General features: G+C 37.8%; 1 protein-coding gene across 5 annotated transcripts; it reads left to right on the forward strand.

Moving 5' to 3' along the window:
* The first annotated feature begins 3,334 nt into the window (after window positions 1-3,334).
* LOC136251073 (gamma-aminobutyric acid type B receptor subunit 2-like) lies at window positions 3,335-23,381 on the forward strand. Of its 5 annotated transcripts, XR_010698899.1 has the most exons (13): window positions 3,335-3,581; window positions 3,701-3,835; window positions 16,356-16,526; window positions 17,742-17,858; window positions 17,972-18,037; window positions 18,119-18,282; window positions 18,600-18,690; window positions 19,808-19,911; window positions 22,202-22,337; window positions 22,390-22,541; window positions 22,587-22,629; window positions 22,678-22,720; window positions 22,880-23,381. XR_010698899.1 is itself a non-coding variant. In XM_066043454.1 (8 exons), exons 1-7 carry the CDS (start codon window positions 3,348-3,350, stop codon window positions 18,646-18,648), a joined length of 936 nt encoding a protein of 311 aa, XP_065899526.1. In that variant the 5' UTR covers window positions 3,335-3,347; the 3' UTR covers window positions 18,649-18,690; window positions 19,808-20,225. The 5 variants fall into 5 exon arrangements, 2 of the variants coding, with proteins under 2 accessions (XP_065899526.1, XP_065899528.1); XR_010698901.1 differs by lacking the exon at window positions 18,600-18,690 and having other exon boundaries at window positions 19,808-19,933; XR_010698900.1 differs by lacking the exon at window positions 18,600-18,690.
* The last annotated feature ends 1,147 nt before the right edge of the window (window positions 23,382-24,528 follow it).

Genomic DNA, 24,528 nt, shown 5'->3' on the forward strand with positions numbered 1-24,528 from the left:
AACATCCGTATTTTCTATTTACCGTGGAGTTTTCCAAGGTGATACTCTATCACCACTTTTATTCAACTTAGCCATTAATCCATTACTAGCTTATCTCTCCACCTCAGAGGATTGTGGTTACTCTGCTCAACTACTGGCTGCTAACTCCGTTGGGCTTCCCCCTGTGGAGGTTCCAATATATGTGTTATGGTCAGACTCCTCTGATGATTCACTGTCCGGATGGTATAGAGCAAAAGTGACTTCCTATCATTGTGATGGCTCCTGTGATCTTGCTTATGATAATGGTGATAGTGAACAGTCTGTGCATGGATCTTCATGTTGTGGAATGGTGCTACACAAGCAGATATCGCAAAGTATACCGCCTTGATAAACCTTCCACCCAACCATCAACCTCCATTAGTGCTGCTGCTGCCCTTCCAAAGATTTGCTATTCGTCACTGCATAAAGCAAAGGGATTTGCTGATGACTTAACTGTCATCTCCAATGATGTCAAGTCACATCAGTGGGTTTTATCTTCACTAGTCTTAAAGGTAATTGACATATGTCTAGAGTTCCAACCTCTGAAATGTATCTCCCTTAACTTTAATGGCCACCGTATGGTTTCCTCTACAGTGTTTTCAATGGCAGATGTGAATACTGTTAATATCTGTAATGTGAATTGTACCAAGTTTCTGGGCCGCACTATTGGTATATCTGCAGCTACTACTCGAAAGACAGCTTCTGCCAACACGAAACAACAAATCGATAAGTGTTCTATCCACGGGGAATACAAGATATGGATTTTAAAAAACTTTGTGACTTCTGTTCTGCATTTTCATTTGGCTGTTGAGAGGCTTACTGTGTCATCTATTAGTTCTGCACAGTTGTCAGTGTTGAAGTTTGTGAAGAGTTGGTTGAACCTCTCCCGTAATTGTACTCCTGGAACTGTTTTTCATCCAGATGTGTTGAATATTCCCTTTTTACCCCATCTGAAGGAGTCAGCTAAATTGTCATACATTTTAGCTGTGGAACGGTCAGTTGATCCACTGATTGTAGAGCTACGACATTCTGTTGTAGCCAACAGTCCGGATATCTCTTCCAATGTCTTTGACTCTCTATCTGCTGCTAAGGCTTCAGTCGCCAACATCCACTCTGCAACCTTTAAGAACCATGCACATGACCATTTACATTCTACTCACATTGAGCATTGGGATTCAAGCTTTGAGCCATTAACTGTTCAAAATAATTTTTTAGATATTATCACCCTTGAGCAAGCTTGTCCTTTGTGGAAGAGATTAATGTTTGGCCTCCCTGAGAAACAACTGTCGTTCTTGCTACATGCTGATTGTGATACTCTTCCAACTCCTATGAAGTTTTTTGAACCTGTCCAGGTGGAATATAATTACTAATCCAAAGTGTGCTCTTTGTCAAACTCCCCAACCTACCACAAATCATATCTTGACCGGATGTTCTGTTGCTCTCACTCAGGGTAGGTATACCTGGAGGCATGACTGATTCAGTCTTGCAGGTTTTCGTTCATGGGCTTCAAAAGCATTTACCAGAAGTTTTTAAACTTTATGCTGACCTTCCAGGTTATCTTGCCAGTGTCAGCCTCCTAGCACTATCCCCACCAAACTTTCTACCTCCCTTAGCAGACCTGACTTGGTCTTGGTTTCCTAAGGATTCCATCTACCTGTTTGAGCTGATCGTTCCCACTAATACCCAGCAACACTCATTGGCTGCAAGAGCTCGGAAGGAAGATAGATATGGCTCTTTACTGTATGATCTTCAACGCACTGGATTAGTCGTTGATCTCATTTCTATTGAGATAGGATGTCTGGGTCACTTTATGCCAGAAACACTTGCTCAAGTGGCTACTGCTTGTTGTGTGGCGAAGAAAACTGTCCGGTCACTGTTTGAGCAGGCTGCTCGTATTGCTATCTCCTGCTCTTACAGAATTTTCAATTCTAGAGCTTCCCCGGAGTGCGATCTATTGGACCTCTTGACCTGAACCTTGTTACTTTGTAGTTATAATTTTGTACTGTAAGTTAAGTAATGTAAGTCGGGAATGTCTATTTTACGGACCGGACCGGGCCAATTTTTTTTAGGCCCACTTCTGACTTAGAAAATTTTTCTCATTTGGTAAACTTACCGTTTTTGTTTGTTTTATGCAAAGTCACATTACTCAGGGGGTTGGTGAATCTCGGGGACAAAAACCTTGAATCAACCCAGCTGGCATGGGTTCCTGGGGGTTCTTCTTCTCAAGTGATGTAGCAAAGATTAGTAATGGCAGTTGGAAGATCATTAACATAAATGGAAAATAGCAACGGGCCAAGAACAGAGCCTTGAGGCACACCAACTTTAACCTCACCCTTAGCTGACAAGGTACCATGTAGAGAAACCCGTTGAAATCTGCCACACAAAAAAACTCTGCATCCACCTGAGAGCATCTCCCCTAACACCATAACATGTCAACTTCTTAAGCAATATCTCATGGTCAACACAGTCAAAAGCTTTAGCTAAATCAAGAAACACTGCACCAACATACTTTCCATCATCTATTGCCTTGAGCCACGAATCAGTAACACATAACAAAACATCCTGTGTAGAGTGCCCAGGACGAAAACCAGATTGTTTTGTAGAAAGAAGTTCATATTTGAGTAAATGACCAACCATTGCATCAAAAACAAGTCGCTCCAAATCTTTGAAACAACAGGTAAGACGGAGATAGGCCGAAAATTACTCAAAGAATTGTTTTGTTTGGATTTTTGAACTGGAGTATCAATAGCAGTTTTCCACAAATCAGGAAAAGTACACGTCAAAATACTCATATTAATTAGTTTAGTTAAAATCACAGCCATACCATAAGGAGCAGCTTTAACAAACCTTGTTGGAATCTCATCAATTCCTACAGCTTTATGAATATCTAAAGCTTGAATGTGCTGAAAAACATCATCCACATGAACTTCAGATAGAGAAAAATCTGGTACATCTGCACAATCTATATAAGACAATGGGGAAATAGAGGAAGATGGCAGGTCAGAAACAGTCTTTCCTGCAACAGTAAGAAAATGTTGGTTAATTGTATCACATGAAACATCAAGGGTAGTGAGTGACATGTGCCTTTTGATGGGAAGATAAATGCTGGAAACTCCTCCAAAATTTACAAGAATTATGAGTTAAATTTGTAGCAAGGTCAGAAAAATACTGCTGTCTAGCTAAACGCACCATGCAGCCATCATGTAGTGGTAACCTTATTATTCTTTATAATGATGACGTATGCCCATACTCTACCATAGTATGTAGTATAAGTTATACTATCTATGACTCTACATCCTGACGCCTACACTCTACATCCTGACGAGGCAATGGCTTATGAAAAGTTAATGGTGTTTACGGCAAGAGCAATTTTATTCGTCGTTTTGGTGGAAGTAGCCTATGGAAAAGAAACACTTCGTCTTGGAGCGCTAGTATCTAGCAGGCAGGCAGGAACCAGATTTGATCATACGGGATTTCTGCTTCCCCTAGAATTAGCATTAGAAACGATTAACAATGATTCGACGCTTCAGTACACGTTCGAAGTCACAATCAGCAATTCAATGGTAATAACCTTAGTGCAATGTTGTCACTATTAATAGTCTCGCCCCAGGCCGCAAGACCTCTTGTGGTCTGGGGCGAGACTAAAACTGTGTGAATTGTCAATTGCTTAATACGTTTGTAGTATGAAGCAACACCTACCTTACGAAGTTTCATAGACCAAATACTTAATCAGAACCTGATCATGTTGATTGGTGCAGATTGCTCTGTTGCTACTGAACCTGTTGCAGAGCTTGCACCCAACTGGAACCTCGTGCAGGTCAGTGATGTGCAGTTGTTATAGCTATATCTGTGACATGCTGTATGTAATAGCCATGTTCGAGGTTTAGTTTGTGAGAGTATTGATAGGTGTGCGATATCTACTAGCTATGTCAGTTATAAACACTGTCTCAGAAACTCAGTGTTGACAAAATAATTCCCTAGATTTATGTTGCGAATTATGGCAAGATGAACAAAGAAAACAGTGTCAAGACAGTAAAATCAGAATGGTATAACAAGCTATCCCACGTTGGAGAGTATATTACATTTGGTTTGTTTGTAGTTAGGTGGTTTCTTTCTTTCTTCAAGTTGTACTTTTGGCGAGATGTGCACAGCTAAATGGTGTTGTAAAATTGCAACAGATATCTTGGTAGATGTTCTTTCTTTTCATTGCTGTGATTTCTTTTTGCCAACGGTTGGCCTGAGTTATGGACGAAAATGTACGTCCATAAACTCTATTTCCTCTTCTGTACTTACAATCCAAACACCACATGCACAATTCACTAGCTCTTTAGTTGGCAAACAATAGCCCCCAAGCACCATTCTGTACTGTTGAACTGCTATTCAGCTGCAGTAGGCCTAAAGGTAGCTACCTAATAGCTACTAATACTAATAGTAGCTATTAGTATACCTAATAGTAGCTACTAATACTAATAGCTATTGTATCACATACAAGCAGCAATTCTATGTGAATATTTGCATCGTGAAAACAGTAGTACTCACCAGTAACTCTTGGAGAAGTGAAGTGGTCTTGGCTGCTCTTCCAAAGTTTGAATTCTTAACTGGTATAAAGAAATCTATTGAAATTCATTAAATCTCAAATATGGTATGGATTCACATTTGATGTAGGAATACTTGATATTTGTAGATCCTAAAATCCTTCTACAAAACAACTACGTATATACACCAAAATACTGAAGTCATATAGCAACATATACTTTACATACCATGTGCACATTTAAAGTGATTCTGTTTGCAAATGTGATCACATGTTGATTGCTCAGCGTGCTTTCAGTTTCATGTGCATGTACACCATGCATTATTGCAGATTGTTTTCGTACGTGCACACCAGCTATATAGCTACATATACTTTGATGTGATTTCATGCTGTTGTTAAACCACATATGCATTTGAAGCAATTCAGTTTGCAAATGTGATCACGTACTTGTCTCATGATCATGTTAATTGCTCAGTGTGGTACATGCATGCACTTTTATACATGCCATTTTATGAATAGCAGGAGAGTAGCTGTACTTCACAAGTGTGTTTATTTACAACCACCATTGCTCACAATTATGTTGCTATAAACCCAGCATAGTCAAAGACTGAACATATAAATACTCAGTATTTGTGGTTACCTTCATTGAGTATGAGCCCGAGGCTGAGTTTATCCATTACACAAACAGTAATCACTGGCACATCATTGGTATGGTCATTCATTACACGGACAAAAATCAGCATAGTATACTGACACTCCATGTAAGGCTGGTATACTCGTGTATTACACAACCAATAATGGTTTACTGATACTTTGTATAAAGCAGGTCGTATAACATTCATCACAAAAAGTGTAGACAAACTTAGCAGCTGACAAGGACATGTTTGGTGATTGAAACTTGTAATTACATAGGGCAGTGTACAAAGAGTTTGCACTTTAATACCTAACCAGAAGAACTCCACACACGATGTTAAAAACAATAGTTAGACAAGTAATGGAGTTTTTCTAGGCAGTGGGTTGAAAGTTATTCGTGAACAAAATATTTACCCAATATAATTGTTGGTCACAATCAAAATGACATTGTTCAGCTAAATATTTTAAACGAGTTAAATAAGATTGTGAAAACGATAATATGGTGCCTCCAAATCCCAGAGGTTCATTGGAGTACTGTTTTCAGCTGTGCTAGTGAATATTATGTGAGGGATACTGTATTGGAAAAGCCGAAAAGCCGGGCTCAGAAAAGGGAAGAACTATTCTGGGGATGTGGCCAACTACTACCACATAGTCTTTTACTATTGCCACAGCCAAGTTATCAACACAACAAATGGTACATCTTGCTTCACAGTACTGGCTACTGAAGAATACAAACACACAACTCTCATGATCATTTACACAGGCACCATTTTTGCTTCACTTTTACTGCAACTGTCTGAACTTAATTTCGCTGCTTTTTAGAGATCCAGGTTCGTGGAATGACACTGACACTTAACACAATTGCATAACTCTAACTGTGTTGCTATGACTGTGAAGTCCACCACTTTCCAAAAGTTCTTGTGATTTTAGTGATTTCAGTACTGTTTAAATGCATGGGACTTGAGCCTTATTCCTAACTAGACCTCCAACTTTGAAAATAAGAACAAGTCATAGGATTTACTGGCCACCTAACCAAAGTGATTTCTGGTTCACCTATTTAGTATACAAGAAGTGCTTGACTCTCAGGTATGACTAGCATTGTCAAAAAATGGTAAGAGAGCAAACTGGAAAATGAATCATAGCATACCAAAAACAAGGCACTGAATAGTTACATGCAAGTTAAGCATAAATAAATAAATAATTAATTAATTGTATATGCATAGATAACTCACTACTCTCAGATTAGCTACATTATGGTATAGTGGAACTCTGACAAAAGTATCTAACCACCGTCTTGACAAAGCTTGAATCTTTATACCTATCAGTTGCGTAGCTCAGCATACAAATTGTAAGTTCACATGCACCCAACTAGCATCCAGCATGTAAAATATTTGCCTCTTGATGCTTTTAGCATCTGTCTAGTAGCTACAGATTAGTTCTGGCTGATATTGAGTGTGCTGTCAAAACAACGTAGCACATTCCAGTTGTGTGAATAGCATGCACATACGTATGTCACGTGCAGTTGGTAGGATTCACACAAGCACTTTTGAGTGTATGGCAGTTCCATCAAAATTGTGTTCTGTCTCTGGACATGCTATGGTTTCAAAGGCTCTCAAATTATAGAATGATTTAATAATCTTGTAGCATACAAAAGAACAGCTTTTAATACCAACACAAAAACAGTTATGTTTTCACCTTTCTTCTTTTTGGCTAGCTAGCTGTCATCAAGTTCTCAGCAAACCTTCTTATATATAGAATCTCAACAGCATTCTTTGCAGATTATATTTTAGGCAGCATGATCTAGTGTTGTAGGACTGTCCTATTTATATCATTACAATAGGCAGCCTTACAATTAAGGTGAAACAGATAAGTCACTGTTTATTATTTCTAGAATTGCTGTTATTATTTTCCAGAGTCACTGTTTATTATTGCTAAAACATTTTCTCCATATGTTGTGTGAACTAGCTAAAAATGCACTGTTACAGTAGTTAGCATAGTGAAATAATTTATCTAAAGATAATTGTAAGTCAGAAGCAATGAATGAATGTGTATGAAAAGGTGAAGTAAAGTCTGGTACCGCTCAAATGTAGCATCGTCTCGTGAGAGTGTGAATGATTAAAAAACTCACTAATTAAAGGGCTTGGCACCCAATTCACTCGCGAGTATTCATCCCGTTTCATTTGGGATGAATACTTGTGAGCGAAACAGCCTTTAGTTAGCAAGTTTTTTAATCACTCGCACTCGTGCAAGACAATGTTACATCATGAGCGGTACCATAGCTATATATTGTCTGCATTAGTAGCTGTATGCCATTATGAGGTTTTTGGATTATCAAGTTATAAAATGTATCATTGCAGGGGTGTAGGAAGGATTTTTTGAAGGGGTGGTTCCAACATCAGTATTGAGTTACCAGAAGCAGGGGTCTGGGGGAGCAGCCCCCAGCCGCTGAGAGACTTCAACATTTTAATGAATCAAAACTCAATAAATTGCTATATATTTCTATGCAAAAAAGTACATTAATTATAATGCATAATTATATGTGCCCCTGGGATGAAGCTAGTACTAGATAAAGCTAGTGGAAACAGACAGCATAACACAGAGAGACACAATATCTGTAAGTGATATATAGTCAGTGTTGGGAGTAACGCGTTACTTATGTAACGCGTTACGTAATATTATTACTTTTGTGGTAACAAAGTAATATAACGAAATACGCTATAAAAACAGGTAATATAACGCAAGCTACTTTACTTACAAATGTAACGCGTTACCTAAGTAATATAGTTACTGTAACGAGTCTAATATTGCATAATATTATTACTACAAGTAACGAAGTTACTAATCTCGTTAGTTGTCCTCTGAGTAACGGCTAGCCACAACGAAGTAACGAGACCTACTGAATGAAGCTTATTCACCAGCTTCTTACTTATAACCATAATTTGCATATTGTCCAACAACGCAATCATGTCACATGATAAGGTGGTAGTTTCATACGTGACAGCTTAAGGCTGTGGACACAAAGTAATATGATATGTAATATTATTACAGTTACTTTATTTTATGGGTAATATGTAACTGTAACTAAATAGTTCAGTTGCAAGTAATATCAAACGGTACGGTCGTACCGTTTAAGTAGGGATCGTGGTGAATGTTTTGCGCGCCGCCAAATTTTCTGCCTTTAAAAATCATCCTAGAGATATCTTACGAGACGAAAGCCACCTTTACGGAATAGTACTAGTCCATATAATACATAAAACAGCATTAAATACAACGAAACACTTACAGGTGGCCGGATATAAAATTTTAAAAAATCGCCAAAATCTCCAAATTTAGTACAACTGCCTCACTCACTGACCACATTCGCAAGCCTAGAGCCCAAACGAAGCAGCGCACGGTCACCATTTTACGCTACAACAACAAGCTCACCGGTGGGATGTGCCTTTTGGGGTTCCGACGAGTGTACGCCCTGTGCGCCTTGTCTTTTCTTTTATCTTCAATCAGGCTGCTTGTCTTCTTCTTCATCCAACGAAACCATATCGAGGCGTTAATTTTCCATATCAACACTTTCTTTAAGCAGCATAATAGACGCCACAAAATTATTTAAGGTGCTTAGAATACGCTACTGTAGCTACGGAGGTACCAGTACTCCACGATCAGGGCCAGCGCCATCAGGGCCAGCGCCATCTTGGAGCTGCATTGGGCTCTCGAGAATTTGCAGAGGGGTTTGTGGCCAAGAAGGTTTGTTCTTGGTCCAGTGAAGTGCTTGCTTTGGCTGAGATTGCTACAAATCATCCTCATGCGGTTTTTTGTGCTTTCACTCATGGGATGATAGGCCGGTGGGTATACATCATGAGGACCATCCCCAATGTCGGGCCCCTGTTCAGCCTCTAGAGGATGCCATCCGTTTGAAGCTGATCCCTGCCCTCACTGGCCATGGTGCTTGTTCTGCCTTACAGCGTGATGTGCTCTCTCTACCCTGCCGCCTAGGTGGCTTGGGTATTGTCAATCCTGTAGACATTGCTGATTCTCAGTTTACTGCATCTATCAAAATCACACACTCTCTGAGATCTTTGATTGTTGCTCAGAATCTACTAGCCCCTCTACCCAACGTTAGTTCTATCAAGGCTCAGATTCATCAGGATCGTCGCTCTACTTTGAGGGGGAGGGCTTCTACGATCAAATCTAATCTTTCGTCACAATCCCAAAGAGTTTTAGACCTGAACAGTGAACCGGGTGCTTCTGCCTGGCTGACAGCATTGCCTTTAGCAGAGCAGGGATTCCATCTGATGAAGCAAGAATTTTGGGATGCCTTGCATCTTAGATACGGCTGGAAGCTCCTGAACGTACCCAGTCACTGTGTTTGTGGGGTCCCATTTTCTGCGGATCATGCTATGATTTGCAGACATGGAGGCCTCACATTTGTTCGCCACAATGCTTTGCGAAACATCACTGCAGAGTGGCTTTCCAAGACATGTCATGGTGTGGCCCTTGAGCCACCTTTACAGCCACTTACTGGGGAGATCATTGCACCTAAGACTGCCAACCGTCAGGATGAGGCTAGGGCAGACATACATGCTAGGGGATTCTGGGGGCAGCGGCAAAGTGCCTTTTTTGACGTAAGGGTGTTTCATCCTAATGCACCGAGCTACTGCAACACCAGTGTCCCCTCTTTGTATCGACGTGACGAGGCACAGAAGAAACGTGAGTATGGTGACCGTGTCAGAGAGGTTGAGCAGGCCTCCTTCACTCCCCTTGTGTTTGCGACCACTGGAGGTATGGGAAGGGAGGCAATAGTTTTCTACCGTCGTTTGGCTGACCATCTATCTCGCCGCGGCTCTACTAGTTACAGTCAGACTCTGGCTTTTATCCGATGCACATTGTCTTTTTCTCTACTTCGGTCAGCTACAATGTGCATACATGGAAGTAGGTCCATCTCGCATCGCTCCTCTGATGCCTCTCCTGAGATGGGCCGCATTGATGAGTACAGGGACTTTTAAACTTTCAGCAATCTGGTCCTTTTTATTCAGTTGTCCAGCACGTGCTTTCTTTGTGCTGGGGGTGGTAGGCAAGGGCAGTCCATCCAGCCCGGGGAAATAAAAAAATAAAATATAATAAATAGTAAATAATAATTTTAAAAAAAAAAACCAGTACTCCACGATAGGCCACAAGATCACGCCCATTCTTTATTCTACGTATATCGATCTATGGATCGAGACCACGCCCCTTTTACGCTAGCTGTGTGCTTGTCCAAAAAGGGCTCGGAAAAAGGGTGTGGTTTCGATCGATTATTAGACTAGAGTATCTCGAATCAGCCTACTAACTTGAAGGTGTGTAGTCAAAACCACGATGAACACACCCTTTTTCGAGCCCTTTTGGACAAGCACACATCTTTTGCAAGCTGACTCGAGATACTCTAATACAGCAGCCACCCTAATAGAACAGTCACACGTTTATAGCTAGCTGTATGCTTTAACAAAAAACTAAACAAACTAGTATATTAAAAATTTTGTATTTAAAAATGAAGTAGGGATCCAAGCGATAAAAAGTAGTGAAACAAGAGATGAACAATGGTAGTTATTACAGCATAGCTAGTGGGAAATCCATACTTTGGCATGGTATAACAATTATTTTGTGTTCATTGCCGAAGTAGGGATTTCCCACTGAGCTATGCTGTAATAAATACCATTGTTCATCTCTTGTTTCACTACTTTTTACCGTTTGGATCCCTATACTTCATTTTTAAATTCAAAATTTTTAATATACTAGTGTAACTAGTTACTTTTACAAAGTAACTTGCCCAACACTGTATATAGTTGTCCCACTGGTATAGGAACCATGAATCCACTGATACAAATGAAATGACTTACAATCAAAACATTATATCTACTATATATGCATTGCATGGATTCATTTTGCATTCCCAAGTGATAAATTACTGTAGTTCTATATCTTTATACAGTGCACACCAAAGCTATAGCAGTATAAGGTCATGCTCAGTTTTGCTTTTAATGTTAGAATGTCTGGAAAACTCACTAATAAAGTTCCTTAACATATGGATATTTACAGGCATGTTCTATTAGAGTATATACCTGACTGCTCTATTAGAGTATAGCGATGTTTTTAATAAGTTTTTAAGAGGGCTCATGTTACCTCTGTAAATCCTTCCTTGAGAGATCAATGAAAGCTTTATTAATTGCTCTGCCATAAACTATTAGCTACTCACTCATTTTGTTCTGCCACACTAACTGTTAGGGTCGTGCTGTAAACTCAGAAGTCTAAATTTTACAGGGGCATGAGGGGGGTTCCTGAACCCCTGGGAACCACCTTCCCTACGCCCCTGCATTGTGTGATTCTAAGAATTATATCAGATTGAGGAGTAGATTACAGATATGCAAGCACGCATGGTCAAGACACACAATAGTGTGTCATGCGGCCAAGTACAGCTAGTGCGGTCGCACGACAGGCAAGTGTGTATTTTACATGAATGTAAGAAAACACCATTTTCACGCATCTGTAGGTCGATAAAGGCAGGACAGAAAGTAGCCATTTTTGCTCTGGAACTCCCTCGGGGTAGGGCACCTCCCATTCTAAATTTGAGGTGAATCCACCCATCCGTCACTGAGATACGTGCCTTCGAAGTTTGTCTTATTTTCTCCGTATTTTTCTTCTTAATCTTTTTCTTCTTCGTCTCACACACTTTAGAAAAATTGTAATAACTCGCGCGTGCTTTGGCTGATTTACTTAAAATTTGGAGGGCAGTAGGAAAGTAATACTGCGTCCAATTTGGTAAAGATCAGACAAAGAACAAGGGAGTTATGTGCGATTTTTCAAAAATCAAAAGGCGATTTGCTCCAAGGTGAACCGCTTGACAGAATTACTTAAAAATCGGTCTGTATATGGAGTAACTATCATAGTGCAAACCTTTTGTGGTGTGAAAGAAATCGCATTAACAGTCATGGAGTTATAACAAAAACGCCAACTATGTGTAAAAAGCGCACGATCGAGTTTTGTTAATTAAAAAATATTAATTGTCACGCCTACCAGGCAAACTAGTTTATGGAATCAGCCAAAAATAGGTACAGAGGTAGATTAATTGTTTTAGAACAAGCTTTCAGTGGTTTATAAAAACCACTGAGTTACACTACGAAAGTCAACTAGGTGTAACAAGTGCACGATCGAGATACTCTAATAGTGCAGTCACCCTAATAGAACATTCAGCTATATAATATTTCTATTAGAACATTCAGCTACTCATGTAGAGAGTTCAGCTAACAACAAGTTACCCAAAAGAGAGTTCAACTACAAAAATGTCACCTGGCCTATAGAGAGTTCAACTACAGTACAAACAAGTCATGAAGAGAGTTCAACTACAATCACGTCACCCTGTAGAGAGTTCAACTATAAACAAATCACCCTGTAGAGAGTTCAGTTACAAATAAGTCACCCTGTAGAGAGTTCAACTATAAACAAATCACCCTGTAGAGAGTTCAGTTACAAATAAGTCACCCTATAGAGAGATCAACTACAAACAAGTCACCCTATAGAGAGTTCACTGAGCTACAAACAAATCACCCTGTAGAGAGTTCAGCAACAAACAAGTCACCCTGTAGACTTCAGCTACAAACAAGTTACCTTGTGGAGATTTCTGCTACAAAGTGGCTTACCTGTAGGAGAGAGGACATGTGATAATTTTCATACAGTATTAATTTTTGTATTTAAAAAGCATCATTTAAAAAAGTATCCATAGAATCCAGGTCTTGATGTCTTCTCCTTTCTGCAGAAAAAGACAAGTAAAGAACTACAAAGCTGGCCACAGACTGGTTTTGGAATACAAATACAAAAAGAAGTGATATCTCAGCCAAGCTGTGAGAAAAGGGTGCAGCCTCCAACAAAGCCAGGGTGAAAAAAGATGTGAAATCCGAGGTGACGGCCAAGAAATGGCTGTGATGGTAGGTTAATGCAAAAATTTTAATAATGATAATTCAGGTGAATTTGGTGCCAAATCCTAGGAGAAGATAACACAAATTCACCTGAATTGTCGTTATTAAAATTTTGCCATTAACCTACCATCACAGCCATTTCTTGGCCGCCACCTTTGATTTCACATCTTTTTTCACCCTGGCTTTTTTGGAGGCCGCACCCTTTTTTCACAGCTTGGCTATTTTTGTATAGATATTGTATTACAGGTCTAGTGCTACAGATATTTTCTTTCAAATATTTGTGACCACATTGAGATATATATATATATATATATATGCAGTGTACCATAGCTTGGTAAACCCAGCAATACAGGTTTGACTTTTTTATCATAAATACAGTAGGAACAGATCCTTTGGAGGGAGGGTGTTACAAGGCTTCCATGAAATCCCCCTTTGGTAGAGGAGCCATGTCCACTTTTTTACTGAATTTGGTAAAGTGTATCACTAATATAGATTACTAATTGCGTAACTGGTATTCAAACCACTCAAATTACCTGCATTTGTTACAAAAACACCCCAAGACTAGTTCAGTTCTCTAATTGGTTCTCAAACACCTTCAAGCATACTAAGCACCTCTAAAAGTAATTATTGATCTTCAGAAAATTGAAAGGAATAGACACAGAAAACTTCTGCAGCTGTCCAAGAATATCCATGTCTTAAGCCTTGTGTGTTCTAGATGGCCAGTAGCTCTATAAAATGCTAAAACAATCCCAGTGGCTATTTAACACATACTGTTAGCAACATTAGCAATACAAAACATAATATTATAGTCTGTGTGCAATTACAGTTTTGAATCAAAGAGCCCCAAGATAATATACATAAACACTGGTTCTATAAAAGGAAAATATATAATAAGTACTTAAATTATCAATCTGTTAGTGTAGTGTTTTAACCTTTTAAATTTTTCAGAAGGGAATAGTTTAGCAAGTTGCTTTTATTTAACTTGCCACAATGGTTGTCTTTCTTACATTGATATTTATTAGTACTAGTCTAATTGGCTAGGAAAGGAAAGTGCTATAGGATGTACTGTAGTTGCCTAACAAAGTAGATCATAATTCACTGGTAGGTGGAAGTTATACTCACCACAGTAATGTACCGTATTGCCTCAAATTATGGCTGGTCCTGTATAACCATCTGGTCTCATTTAGTCGCTGGAGTTGATAACAATGTGACCACCATGAATGCCAGTTTGTAGTATTCATAGCTTTAATAGACATCATGTAATACCAACTGAAACCTTTGTTGTGTCAACAGAAACCTTTTATAGCAATTAACCTCAGATTTAGTGCTACTTTTGGATGAGCAATAGGTGCTTTAAACAAATACACGCCCGGGCCATAATTCGAGGCAATACAGTATATCTCTTACTTGAAGAGTACTAAGTATTGAGCAAGACACACAGTTGTGTGTCATGCCACCAAGAAATGCAGTGTGCCACACTGTATGTAAACTGACAAGAAGAAAGAAGTGTGTTTTCATGCATGCATAGCTCCATTGTCGTTACATTATAGCTTTTTGTACCCCACATATAGATTAAGCAAATATGAAGCCTCAAAGCTAGACTCAATTTCTATGGGTTTTGTTCCCTTCTTTGCAAGGACCTGTGTTTTTTCCCCTTTGTTTTTGCAAATTACATTAACCCACAATGTCATGGCAATTGAGTTATGCATTCACATTTATACTGGGTTTGGTAAAGTGTGAGAACGGTGAAGATAAATATCACATACCAACTCTGATGATTCACATTAGGGGTGGGCGGTATCTCGGTTATATCATAAAACCGCGATATTCTGATGTAACGGTACCAGTATCATCAAAAATTCTTGGAAACGATATTATTATGACCTCATGATTACTGCAGTGTTCTCCAATAATAGCTAACTACTGTAAAAATGGTGCTGCTGTTTTATCTCCAGGAAAGGGAAGGATCAGGATTATAGATCAAGATACTCTAATAGAGCAGTCACCTATATACTCTAATAGAGCAGTCAAGTAACTCTAATAGAGCAGTCAAGTAATTTTAATAGAGCATTCATGCAAATATGAAAGTAGCTACTAAAGGGACTTTATTATTTAGATTTTTATCGAGGAAAGAATATTTCTGTACATTGTAGCATTGTAATAAAATGTGCATGGGTAATGCAAAACTGAGATGAGCTTTTATTGCTATAGTTAGTAGTGTTTTAGTTGTGCATGGGAATCTGTAGAACTCCTGAATTCATGTCATGCACTTGGGTGTACAAGACACATCCTCACTATGCTTAATTATATGTCTACCTGATGTATATATCTCCATGCACAGTTCAATGAATGGTACATCCCATGTAGAGGCATGTACATGTCATGTAGAGGCATGTACATGTAATTTTGCACATCCATTCATGTTGCTGCAGATTATATCACTTGTGTAGGCAGGTGTAGTTTCATAGTAGAGCATCTGTCAAAATATGAAAAAATATCGTGATAATTAGTAATATCGTCATATTTTTCCCACGTGATAGTAAGATTTCAATACCGCCCAGCCTTAATTCACATACCAAGTGAATCTGATAAACATTCACAGTGTCATGAACAATTATTTACAAAAAATAGGCCAAGTTTTGTCACACCTGCAGAGTAAACTGCTTATGGGGATAAATTGAAAATCGGTCATTCAAACCTTTTGTGAGTTAAAAAAATTACAACAGCTGCAGAGTTACAAAGAGAAAACCAAAAAAAATTGTGGAAATCAGACACTCTAATAGAACAGTCTCACAATGGTGAAAAGATGTACAAAAAACATTGAAAAATAGTCAAAAACAAAGTCGTCTAGGTTTCAATTCAGGGTTATTCATACAGCCATTAATAAAATTGATAGCATAATTTTTGCCTTTTTCTTTGCCTCCATCTTTGAATTCACAACTTTTTTACCCTGGCTTTTGAAGGCTGCACCCATTTTTACAACAAATTTTCATTTATAATATAAATTAAATGACTCAAGTAATTGACAACAGCGATTCAGTGGTGAAGGGTTTGGGAGTTAGGTGTGCCTTGTTAAAAGTGATCAGCATTGAAACATTGCAGCTATGCATTTTTTGGATGCTATCTTTGACAATTTTTTTCACCCAGGTTTTGAATGTTGCATGCACCTTTTTAGCTGTTTTTGCACGATTGTTGGTGTGATTGTAACTTCAGATTGGCATCTTTTGTAGATATCACCAGGATCTACCTCACCTCGTCTTTCTAATGAGAAGTTATTTCCTCTATTCCTAGGAACAGTGTCAAGTGATGCAGACATTGCTGTAGGAATAACAGCAGCCATGAAGAGATTTGGTTGGTCCAGAGTTGCTTTAATAACACAATCAGAGAATATCTTTACTTTTGTAAGTCTTGTACAAGCTAGCCAGTGATGCATAAAACATATTGAGCATTATTGATCATGAGGAGTGATGCACAAATCATAATTAATACTGTTATTCTAAAATTCATCATAGTAAGTTACACACACTGGCATTGGCGTGGCAACCCGGGCATAGGCGGATCTAGGAGGCATTGTCAGGGGGGGGGGGGGCAAGAAGTTTTAGTGTACAACAGTGTTTATTCCACTAAGAGGAATTCTAGTACACAAGTTATATTCAGTTGCATAACTTTATTCAGTATAGCTGGATGAATAATAGACAGACATACAGTTTTACGACTGTAGTTAAAGAAAAGTTTTTAAAATTAGACCTACTAGGTTTGAATTTGGGAGCATTTTTGATAACATTTAGTTAATGAAGTGTATGCTTGCAATGCATATAAAGATTAGTTAGCCTATCTGAGATAAAACCTGCTTGATGGTAAAGTGTACTAAATCAAAAATAAGGTGTAGCTAGTATTGTTATGACATTAGAATTGTGACTGTTCTATTAGAGTATCTCGATCTTAGCACAAAAATTCAAACTTATTTGCCTCACTTTCTTTACAATGTATAGTATAACTGTAAAATATATTTATGACTGTTGTCTTATATTTGCCCATTGGCTTTCTATGCTTCTGAAAACAGTGTAAATGCATGATTCCAGTTTCTGGTATCAATATAGTACTGTGAGTACAAGGGGGGTAAGAAAAAGGCCAGGGGGCACAGCACCCCTTGGCCCCCCTCAGATCCGCCTATGAACCCGGGGGGCCCTTGTGATTTTCTGATTGTAAATTCAAAAAAAGATCGAGATACTGTAATAGAGCAGTCAGTTACTCTTATAAAGCAGTCACAGTATTCAGTGTAGCAAACTATGAAGTTGTGAATAAGGATTTTAATGTGCTTTATCAGTGATAGAATCTATATTATTTAGTGGAAGACAGCCATTCTTAGCAGCTATTGACCATTGTTTTCCTCTTCGACACCAAAGTAGAGCCCCCCTATCTAAAAATATCTTGCTACACCTATGACTGGCTTTCCTTGGTCACATGCACAACAACATGTATACTCTCCATTTTTAGAAACGCCAGGGATATATGTACCACAGATTGCAATAGCAAGTATTTTAAGATTACAGTTCTGTTTTAGAATACATGCAGATTAGCTTTGAGAATAAATTGTATTACTGATATTGCTCTAGTTTTCTACAGAGTTTAAAAGTCACCTTAATCAAGCAAACTTGCAGCTAATAGAAGAGCTTACTTTTAACACGGATGAGGCAGAAAATAATGTAGAGTTGCTTGTAAATACACTGAAGGTGAGCACTGAATCTTGTATTATTGAAGTGTGCATACATACACATGCATAATGTTTTGATAGCTACTGTCATTTGTACAATTACAGTATACATATCACTTATGCATTTTATAGAATTCTCCAGCACGGATCATATTTTTAAACATGTATCAAGAAAATGCAATAAGACTGATGTGTGAGGTACACGTGCACTTTGATGTGCATGTACATTATTGTAATGTAGTATTGTCGATGCGTGTTAGTTGTACTATTCATATATAGGCACTCGAAAATAATATGGTTCATCCAGAATATGCATGGATGTTTTTCAACTGGTACAATGACAACTGGTGGGCTGTGTCATTTTGTATGTCTCACTGTGTCATATTGTATAGCCAGTCACCATCATTGGTACGACGCTTTGATAGACCACCACCATCCGAAGTGTAGGTTAAGAGTGATGTATCAAGTATTATGTACAGATGATTTAGTTTGTATGTATGTTCAGGAGTCCAACAAATCTCGCATAGCCAGACTGACTAAGCCTTTCGCTATCGAGCAACATGCTTGTTTTGTATCCTGTTGTGTTCAAGCAAACACTGTGCCACATTTTAAAGTATAATAGTCTCAGAACCTAAACAGTAAGAAGAGAATGGCTTTGCCAATATGCACCAAGCAGTGGAACTTCCCCCGAAAAAGTTGGTCTAGCTATGTGAGATAGGAGGGTGTCCTGATATTCAAAATAAAATAAAATTCATTACAGTGGAACCTGTGTATTAAAGACACCTTGGGATCAACCAAAAATGTCCTGATTATTAAGATGTCCTGATTATTAAGATGTCCTGATTTTCCAGGTCAGTTTACATGTAAAATCTGGTACTTTGGGGCCTCAACTAACTAAGTGTCCAGGTTAATATGCAGGTGTCCTCTGTAAAACAGTAATTGTATATTCAGTCGAACCTCTCTAATCCAACCCCTGCATAATCCAGAATCCTCTCTAATCCGACCGAAATGTCATTTACCAACATTTTTGTATAGAAAACAACCTCTGTAATCTGACAACTCTGTACCCTGTAATCCGACACAAACTTTGATTCTCTAAACTTGGAAATGCATTGTTTTTGACCTTTGTAATCTGACAGAGAATAATAGCGGCATTAGAATAATCACAGAAAATAATTTTTAAGCAACCAAAGTATTTAATTGGTTGACAGTAATAGAGAAAAGCTGTAATACTTACAAATTCTAAAATTAATTCATGTTAAAAACATTGTGTGATCTGTTTTACCTATTATTTACTGCATATAATCTGATGTATAATGTCGGATTAAAGAGGTGACTTGATAATCCAACAACCTCCTTGATTCAGCAAAATCTATGGCTCCCATTGAGCGTCGCATTAGAGAGGTTTGACTGTATACTGTAAAACAATCATTGTACAAACTGTTTGCTCATGGCTAAAATGACAGCTAACAGGTATGTGCAATATGTTTCTGTAAAATTAATTATTGTGTACAGCCTACTTTGTGTCTGGTAACTTTTCAGGTGTGATATGTGTAGAGCAACCCTCAATGAGCACAATGACCTAATTCATGGAAATTTTGGCACCACAATGACCCAACCAACCTGGTGTAACAAATTTTGTATTGCGAAATGCAATAAAAAACATATCTCATGACACATGATAGATACCTCAGATTTTGTTGGAAAGAGTAGTGCATGGTAATTTAAATGAGTTATAGAAGAAGGAAATTGGAGAAAATTTTAGTGCATCGATTTTTTAAATTCCACGTAGGGCTACTACAGTAACTGAGTGTCATATGTTTGTATGGGTATGTGTGAAGGTCATCCTAGTTGATTACAGTGTTTATAGGGATTAGTGTGCTGCAAGGATTCCATGTATATATGTATTCCTATTCATAGTGTGGGTGGCTACTGAAAGTTTTATGGTGTGTACTCCTGTTTCTACAGTACCTACACGATGTGATGGAGAAGGCTACACTGCAGGAGAAAACTGTGGTCTCCCCTGGAACTTACATCAGTGATCAAGCTTATCCTTTTTATGAACGAGATAAGTGAGCCTACATGTGTGTATAGGTAGGCTACAGTACATTACACATGCACACACACATATACATAAATATTTATGCTACACAGTACACACATACAAATGCCCACACACATATACATAATAAATATTTATGCTACACAGTACACACATGCAAATGCACACACACACACACACACACACACACACACACACACACACACACACACACACACACACACACACACACAGACACACACACACACACACGCACACACACAGACACACACTGTTTTTACACTATGATGACTAAAATACTTGAATTGGCATTTTCTGGTTATACCCTGGTGGCTAAATGAAACCAGACCAGTGAGTGATATGAGATCAGCCATAATTTGAGACAATTATGATAAATTACTGAAATTTCTCTATAATTCATCCTCAGAGGATCTACAAAATTTTCTTGGAGGAAGCAACAGCAGCCTGTATGTACCTCATAGATTGTCAAGTTTCACTTTGTCATGCTTCACGTTCCAGTGGTGGTCTGGTAAAATGGCAATCATTGCTGTAAACTGGCATTACAATGGATGTTCATGACTGTACACAAACAAAGAATGTTGGGTGTAATCACATACATATAGTTAAAGAATCTGTGAATAATTCTACACTGTGTGTAGTAAGTGACCAATCTACAATGAATCATTTTTATTATAGACTAAAGTCTCCATCACACTATACGAAAGTATGCAGCTTACTTTTTGGTCTCTTGTATGACTTAACTGAAATCATACCCATAGTGCTAAACATTATAGAGTTATGAAGGCGTCAGTCGGTTAGTCACTTAGCAGAAAATTTGGCTAAATAGAAAATTCCATAGAACGAGTTTGGTCTGGGATGTGCAGACATGTGGTCGCGCCTACCTAGTGAATCAGCATTTGAGACAATTATGATAAATTACTGAAATTTCTCTATAATTCATCCTCAGAGGATCTATGAAATTTTCTTGGAGGAAGCAACAGCAGCCTGTATGTACCTCATAGATTGTCAAGTTTCACTTTGTGCTTCACGTTTCAGTGGTGGTCTGGTAAAATGGTAATCATTGCTGTAAACTGGCATTACAATGGATGTTCATGACTGTACACAAACAAAGAATGTTGGGTGTAATCACATACATATAGTTAAAGAATCTGTAAATAATTCTACACTGTGCGTAGTAAGTGACCAATCTACAATGAATCATTTTTATTATAGACTAAAGTCTCCACCACACTATACGAAAGTATGCAGCTTACTTTTTGGTCTCTTGTATGACTTAACTGAAATCATACCCATAGTGCTAAACATTATAGAGTTATGAAGGTGTCAGCAGAAAATTTGGCTAAATAGAAAATTCCATAGAAACGAGTTTGGTCTGGGATGTGCAGACATGTGGTCGCGCCTACCCAGTGAATCAGCACTGCAGTGCACCATTACTCATGGAAAACAACAGCACTTGCATGTGTCCAGCTCATTAAAATTTTCATTAGAGATAGGTACTATAACCAATCATATCAAAGAGGTGAGCATGTGTTCGCTTCCAGTGGTTTTACACATGTTTCTCTATGCCTGAATAGTCCGTACTAAATGTATATTATGTAAGGCCTACTTGTTCTTTCAGTGTGTGCTATCAAACGTTTGGGTAGCTGGCCTTTGTAACAAAATTTATTAAGGAAGAACAAGTAGCCAGGTGACTAGTGTTACTACAGGTGACTATATTAATATCACAGTCTTGGCCAAATGTATGTATGCATGTTGCTAGCTACCACTGTGGCTTACATACTGTTCCTAAAAGTTAAATTGACTACCTACCTTATATAGGACTTAATAATAATTTTCAAGTACAGATCCTCCTAATACTTTGTGTATGATATGACGATCAAGCCAATGTTCCCGGTACTGCAGCGGTATAAATGTGGTGTACGACTACCCAAAAGCATAGATGTTATGTACGCCAACAGTCATGTTCCACCAACAACTGTTAAGTATGCCTAAATACTGTATAATTAAAAAAGCATCGATGAAATGACAACAAATGCTAGAAATTTTTGAGGGATGAAATTCTTGCAAATTTGTGAATATTGACAGTTTTCTATATAATATTATATTGATGAAATCATTGAGGTTATTATAGTGATTACCTTAGTGAAGTAATGTATTCTCGAATGATGCTCTCTAGATTTTTGTGAATTTAAAGTCATATTTTACACAGTTTTGCAAAGTTTTGTCCCTCATAACTTATAGCCTGTGTGCACTTACTACTGATATTCTTGGTATGGTAGATTCAACCAGTAAAGTGTGCCAGATTCACTCAGTAGGGAGTACTCAAGTTGTACTATGACCTTTGTGCACTAACAACCGATATCCTTGGCAGATTCGGTCAGCAAAGAGTACTGAAATTATAATGACAGACAATCAGTAAGTATGATCATGGCCTTTGCATACTAATAACAGCTTATATTCTTGACAGATTCAGTCAGCAAAGTATACTCAAGTTGTTCAATGGACAATAATGACCATGGTCTTTGTATGATGGACAACTTGCAATAGCCTTTTGTGCACTAACAACCAATATCATTCGGCCATCAAGGAGTATCCAAGTTTACGGCAAACAACTGCTAAGTATGACCACGGTCTTTGTGTAATAATGACCGATATCCTTGGCAGATTCACTCAACAGAGAGTACCCATGTTGTACGATGGACAGCCGGTAAGTTTTCACTAGCATTTGTTCACTAACAACTGATATCCTTTGCAGATTCAGTCAGCGAAGAGAACTGAAGCTGTATGACATACAACTGGTAAGAACTGTATGTCTGAGCATTTACAACTTTACAACTGTTCTGAGCATTTACAACTGTTCTTTTGCAGTTTCTTTCAGTCAGTTATAAAGTTGTACCATAAATTTTATACTGGTAATTGTAGCTTATGTGCTCTTTAAAATAACTATGTCTTGGCAGATGCAGCCTGGTGAAAATAGTACTACATGTATGGCTTGAATTGATGTACAGCAACCACCAACTGGGTCAGGCCTGGTGTAGATGAAGAAAAGCCACCGTGACAGGGAACATCTTAATGTTTTTTTCTATACAAATGTAATTCTACATTAATGCCACTTGGGATGACAATGGAGCTGTTGTTGTGTGTGTTACAGTTTATTGAATTACATTTTTATACATAAATTCTTAAAAAATTGCACAAAATACATAAGAATTTAATAATAAGTTAGCTGTATGTACTGTGCCCACGTAACCATGCCAACAAGCTGTGGTAAGCTATACTACATTGTGTATATCTATTACATATGTACACATGATGTATACACACCAGTGTATAGCAGTCAATTTGAAATACACAGGATATACAATTATAGTATATCATATTCATACATACCTGTGTAAACTGAATGTATAATTGAGTTATGCCTACTTGTGTGCACCTGAGTATATCAAACTTTTTGCACAGTGATTACAAGTACCACCTGTGAGAGAATTCCACCAAGAAGTGGCAGACGAATGAAAGAAGTTTTTGGTGGACAAGTTTGCAAATTAGCAAAGCTGTCCTTGCAATGTATGTAATGACTTTGTTGTGGTCCAAATAAGATTGGTGGATTGAGAACCAAACACAGTTTACTGTTAATTGAAGCAGCAATGTGAATTGAAGAAGAAGCCAACTTGGTTTCTAGCCATTCTGCTGCATTGTAGCTATCTTTGTCAGCCTAATCTTCTGCATTCTGATTGAAGCCAGTGTAGTCACAACAAATACAGTATTCTAGTTTTAAGTATATTTTTCTCTTATAGTGTAAATTGAGGTTCACTGAGGGTGAGAATGAGCAGTCCTAATATTATTAAGTAGTGTACCTTGAAGTTAGAATAAATTTTCTTAAATTTAGAAGTAATTTTCTTAAATTTAAAAGGCAGTCTTAAAATTACAGTGCACAAGGAGCATTTATGTCGCTCTAAATTTAAGCCTACAACTTCTTAGATTGAACAGTCTAATGCTAGAAGTTAGTACAGTATAAACTATAGGAATAATTATCATAATTATAATTAATGTAATTACTTTAGACCATCAAACACTTATATTATAACCAACTAACCTGTTGTAGTTTTTCACTATAACAGTGTTAGCAAAATGTATTTAAACCTGATCGACAAGTGTAACAATACATTGTGGGATCAATTTCACTCAACTATAATAAGAATAATTTTATGCAAGTTGCTAATAGTTAATTTAAAACACTAAGAAATATATGTAAGATTATTTGTTTAAGTTAATGTTACTTGTAATAAGAAGTATGTACATACTATAGTAATTATGTAAATAAGTGCTTAATGTTGAATGCCATCTTAAACTTAGAAGTGAGCTTTATGCTTAGAGTAATGTTGCTGAAATTAAGTTGATAAATTCTAATTCTTAGAAAATAGTTTTTGCTGTGAGTGTCTGCAAATGCCTAGCTACTGAGAGAAAGTGTAAATTGTTTTTTACACCTTCTCTAAGTAGCTAGGCATTTGCAGACATTCACAACAAAAGCTTTTTTCTAAGAATTAGAATATCCAGACAACAATAATAAAAATAAAACTTTATGCTAGCTAATAATGAGTCAACT

Source organism: Dysidea avara, chromosome 3 (assembly GCF_963678975.1).
Source record: "Dysidea avara chromosome 3, odDysAvar1.4, whole genome shotgun sequence".
NCBI classification, from domain to species: domain Eukaryota; kingdom Metazoa; phylum Porifera; class Demospongiae; order Dictyoceratida; family Dysideidae; genus Dysidea; species Dysidea avara.

Coding starts and splice junctions, on each gene's coding strand:
- LOC136251073 (XM_066043454.1), top strand. CDS start 3,348: ATGGCTTATGAAAAGTTAATGGTGTTTACGGCAAGAGCAATTTTATTC. Junction 3,582..3,700: donor TCACAATCAGCAATTCAATG/GTAATAACCTTA, acceptor ATACGTTTGTAG/TATGAAGCAACACCTACCTT. Junction 18,038..18,118: donor CAATAAGACTGATGTGTGAG/GTACACGTGCAC, acceptor ATTCATATATAG/GCACTCGAAAATAATATGGT.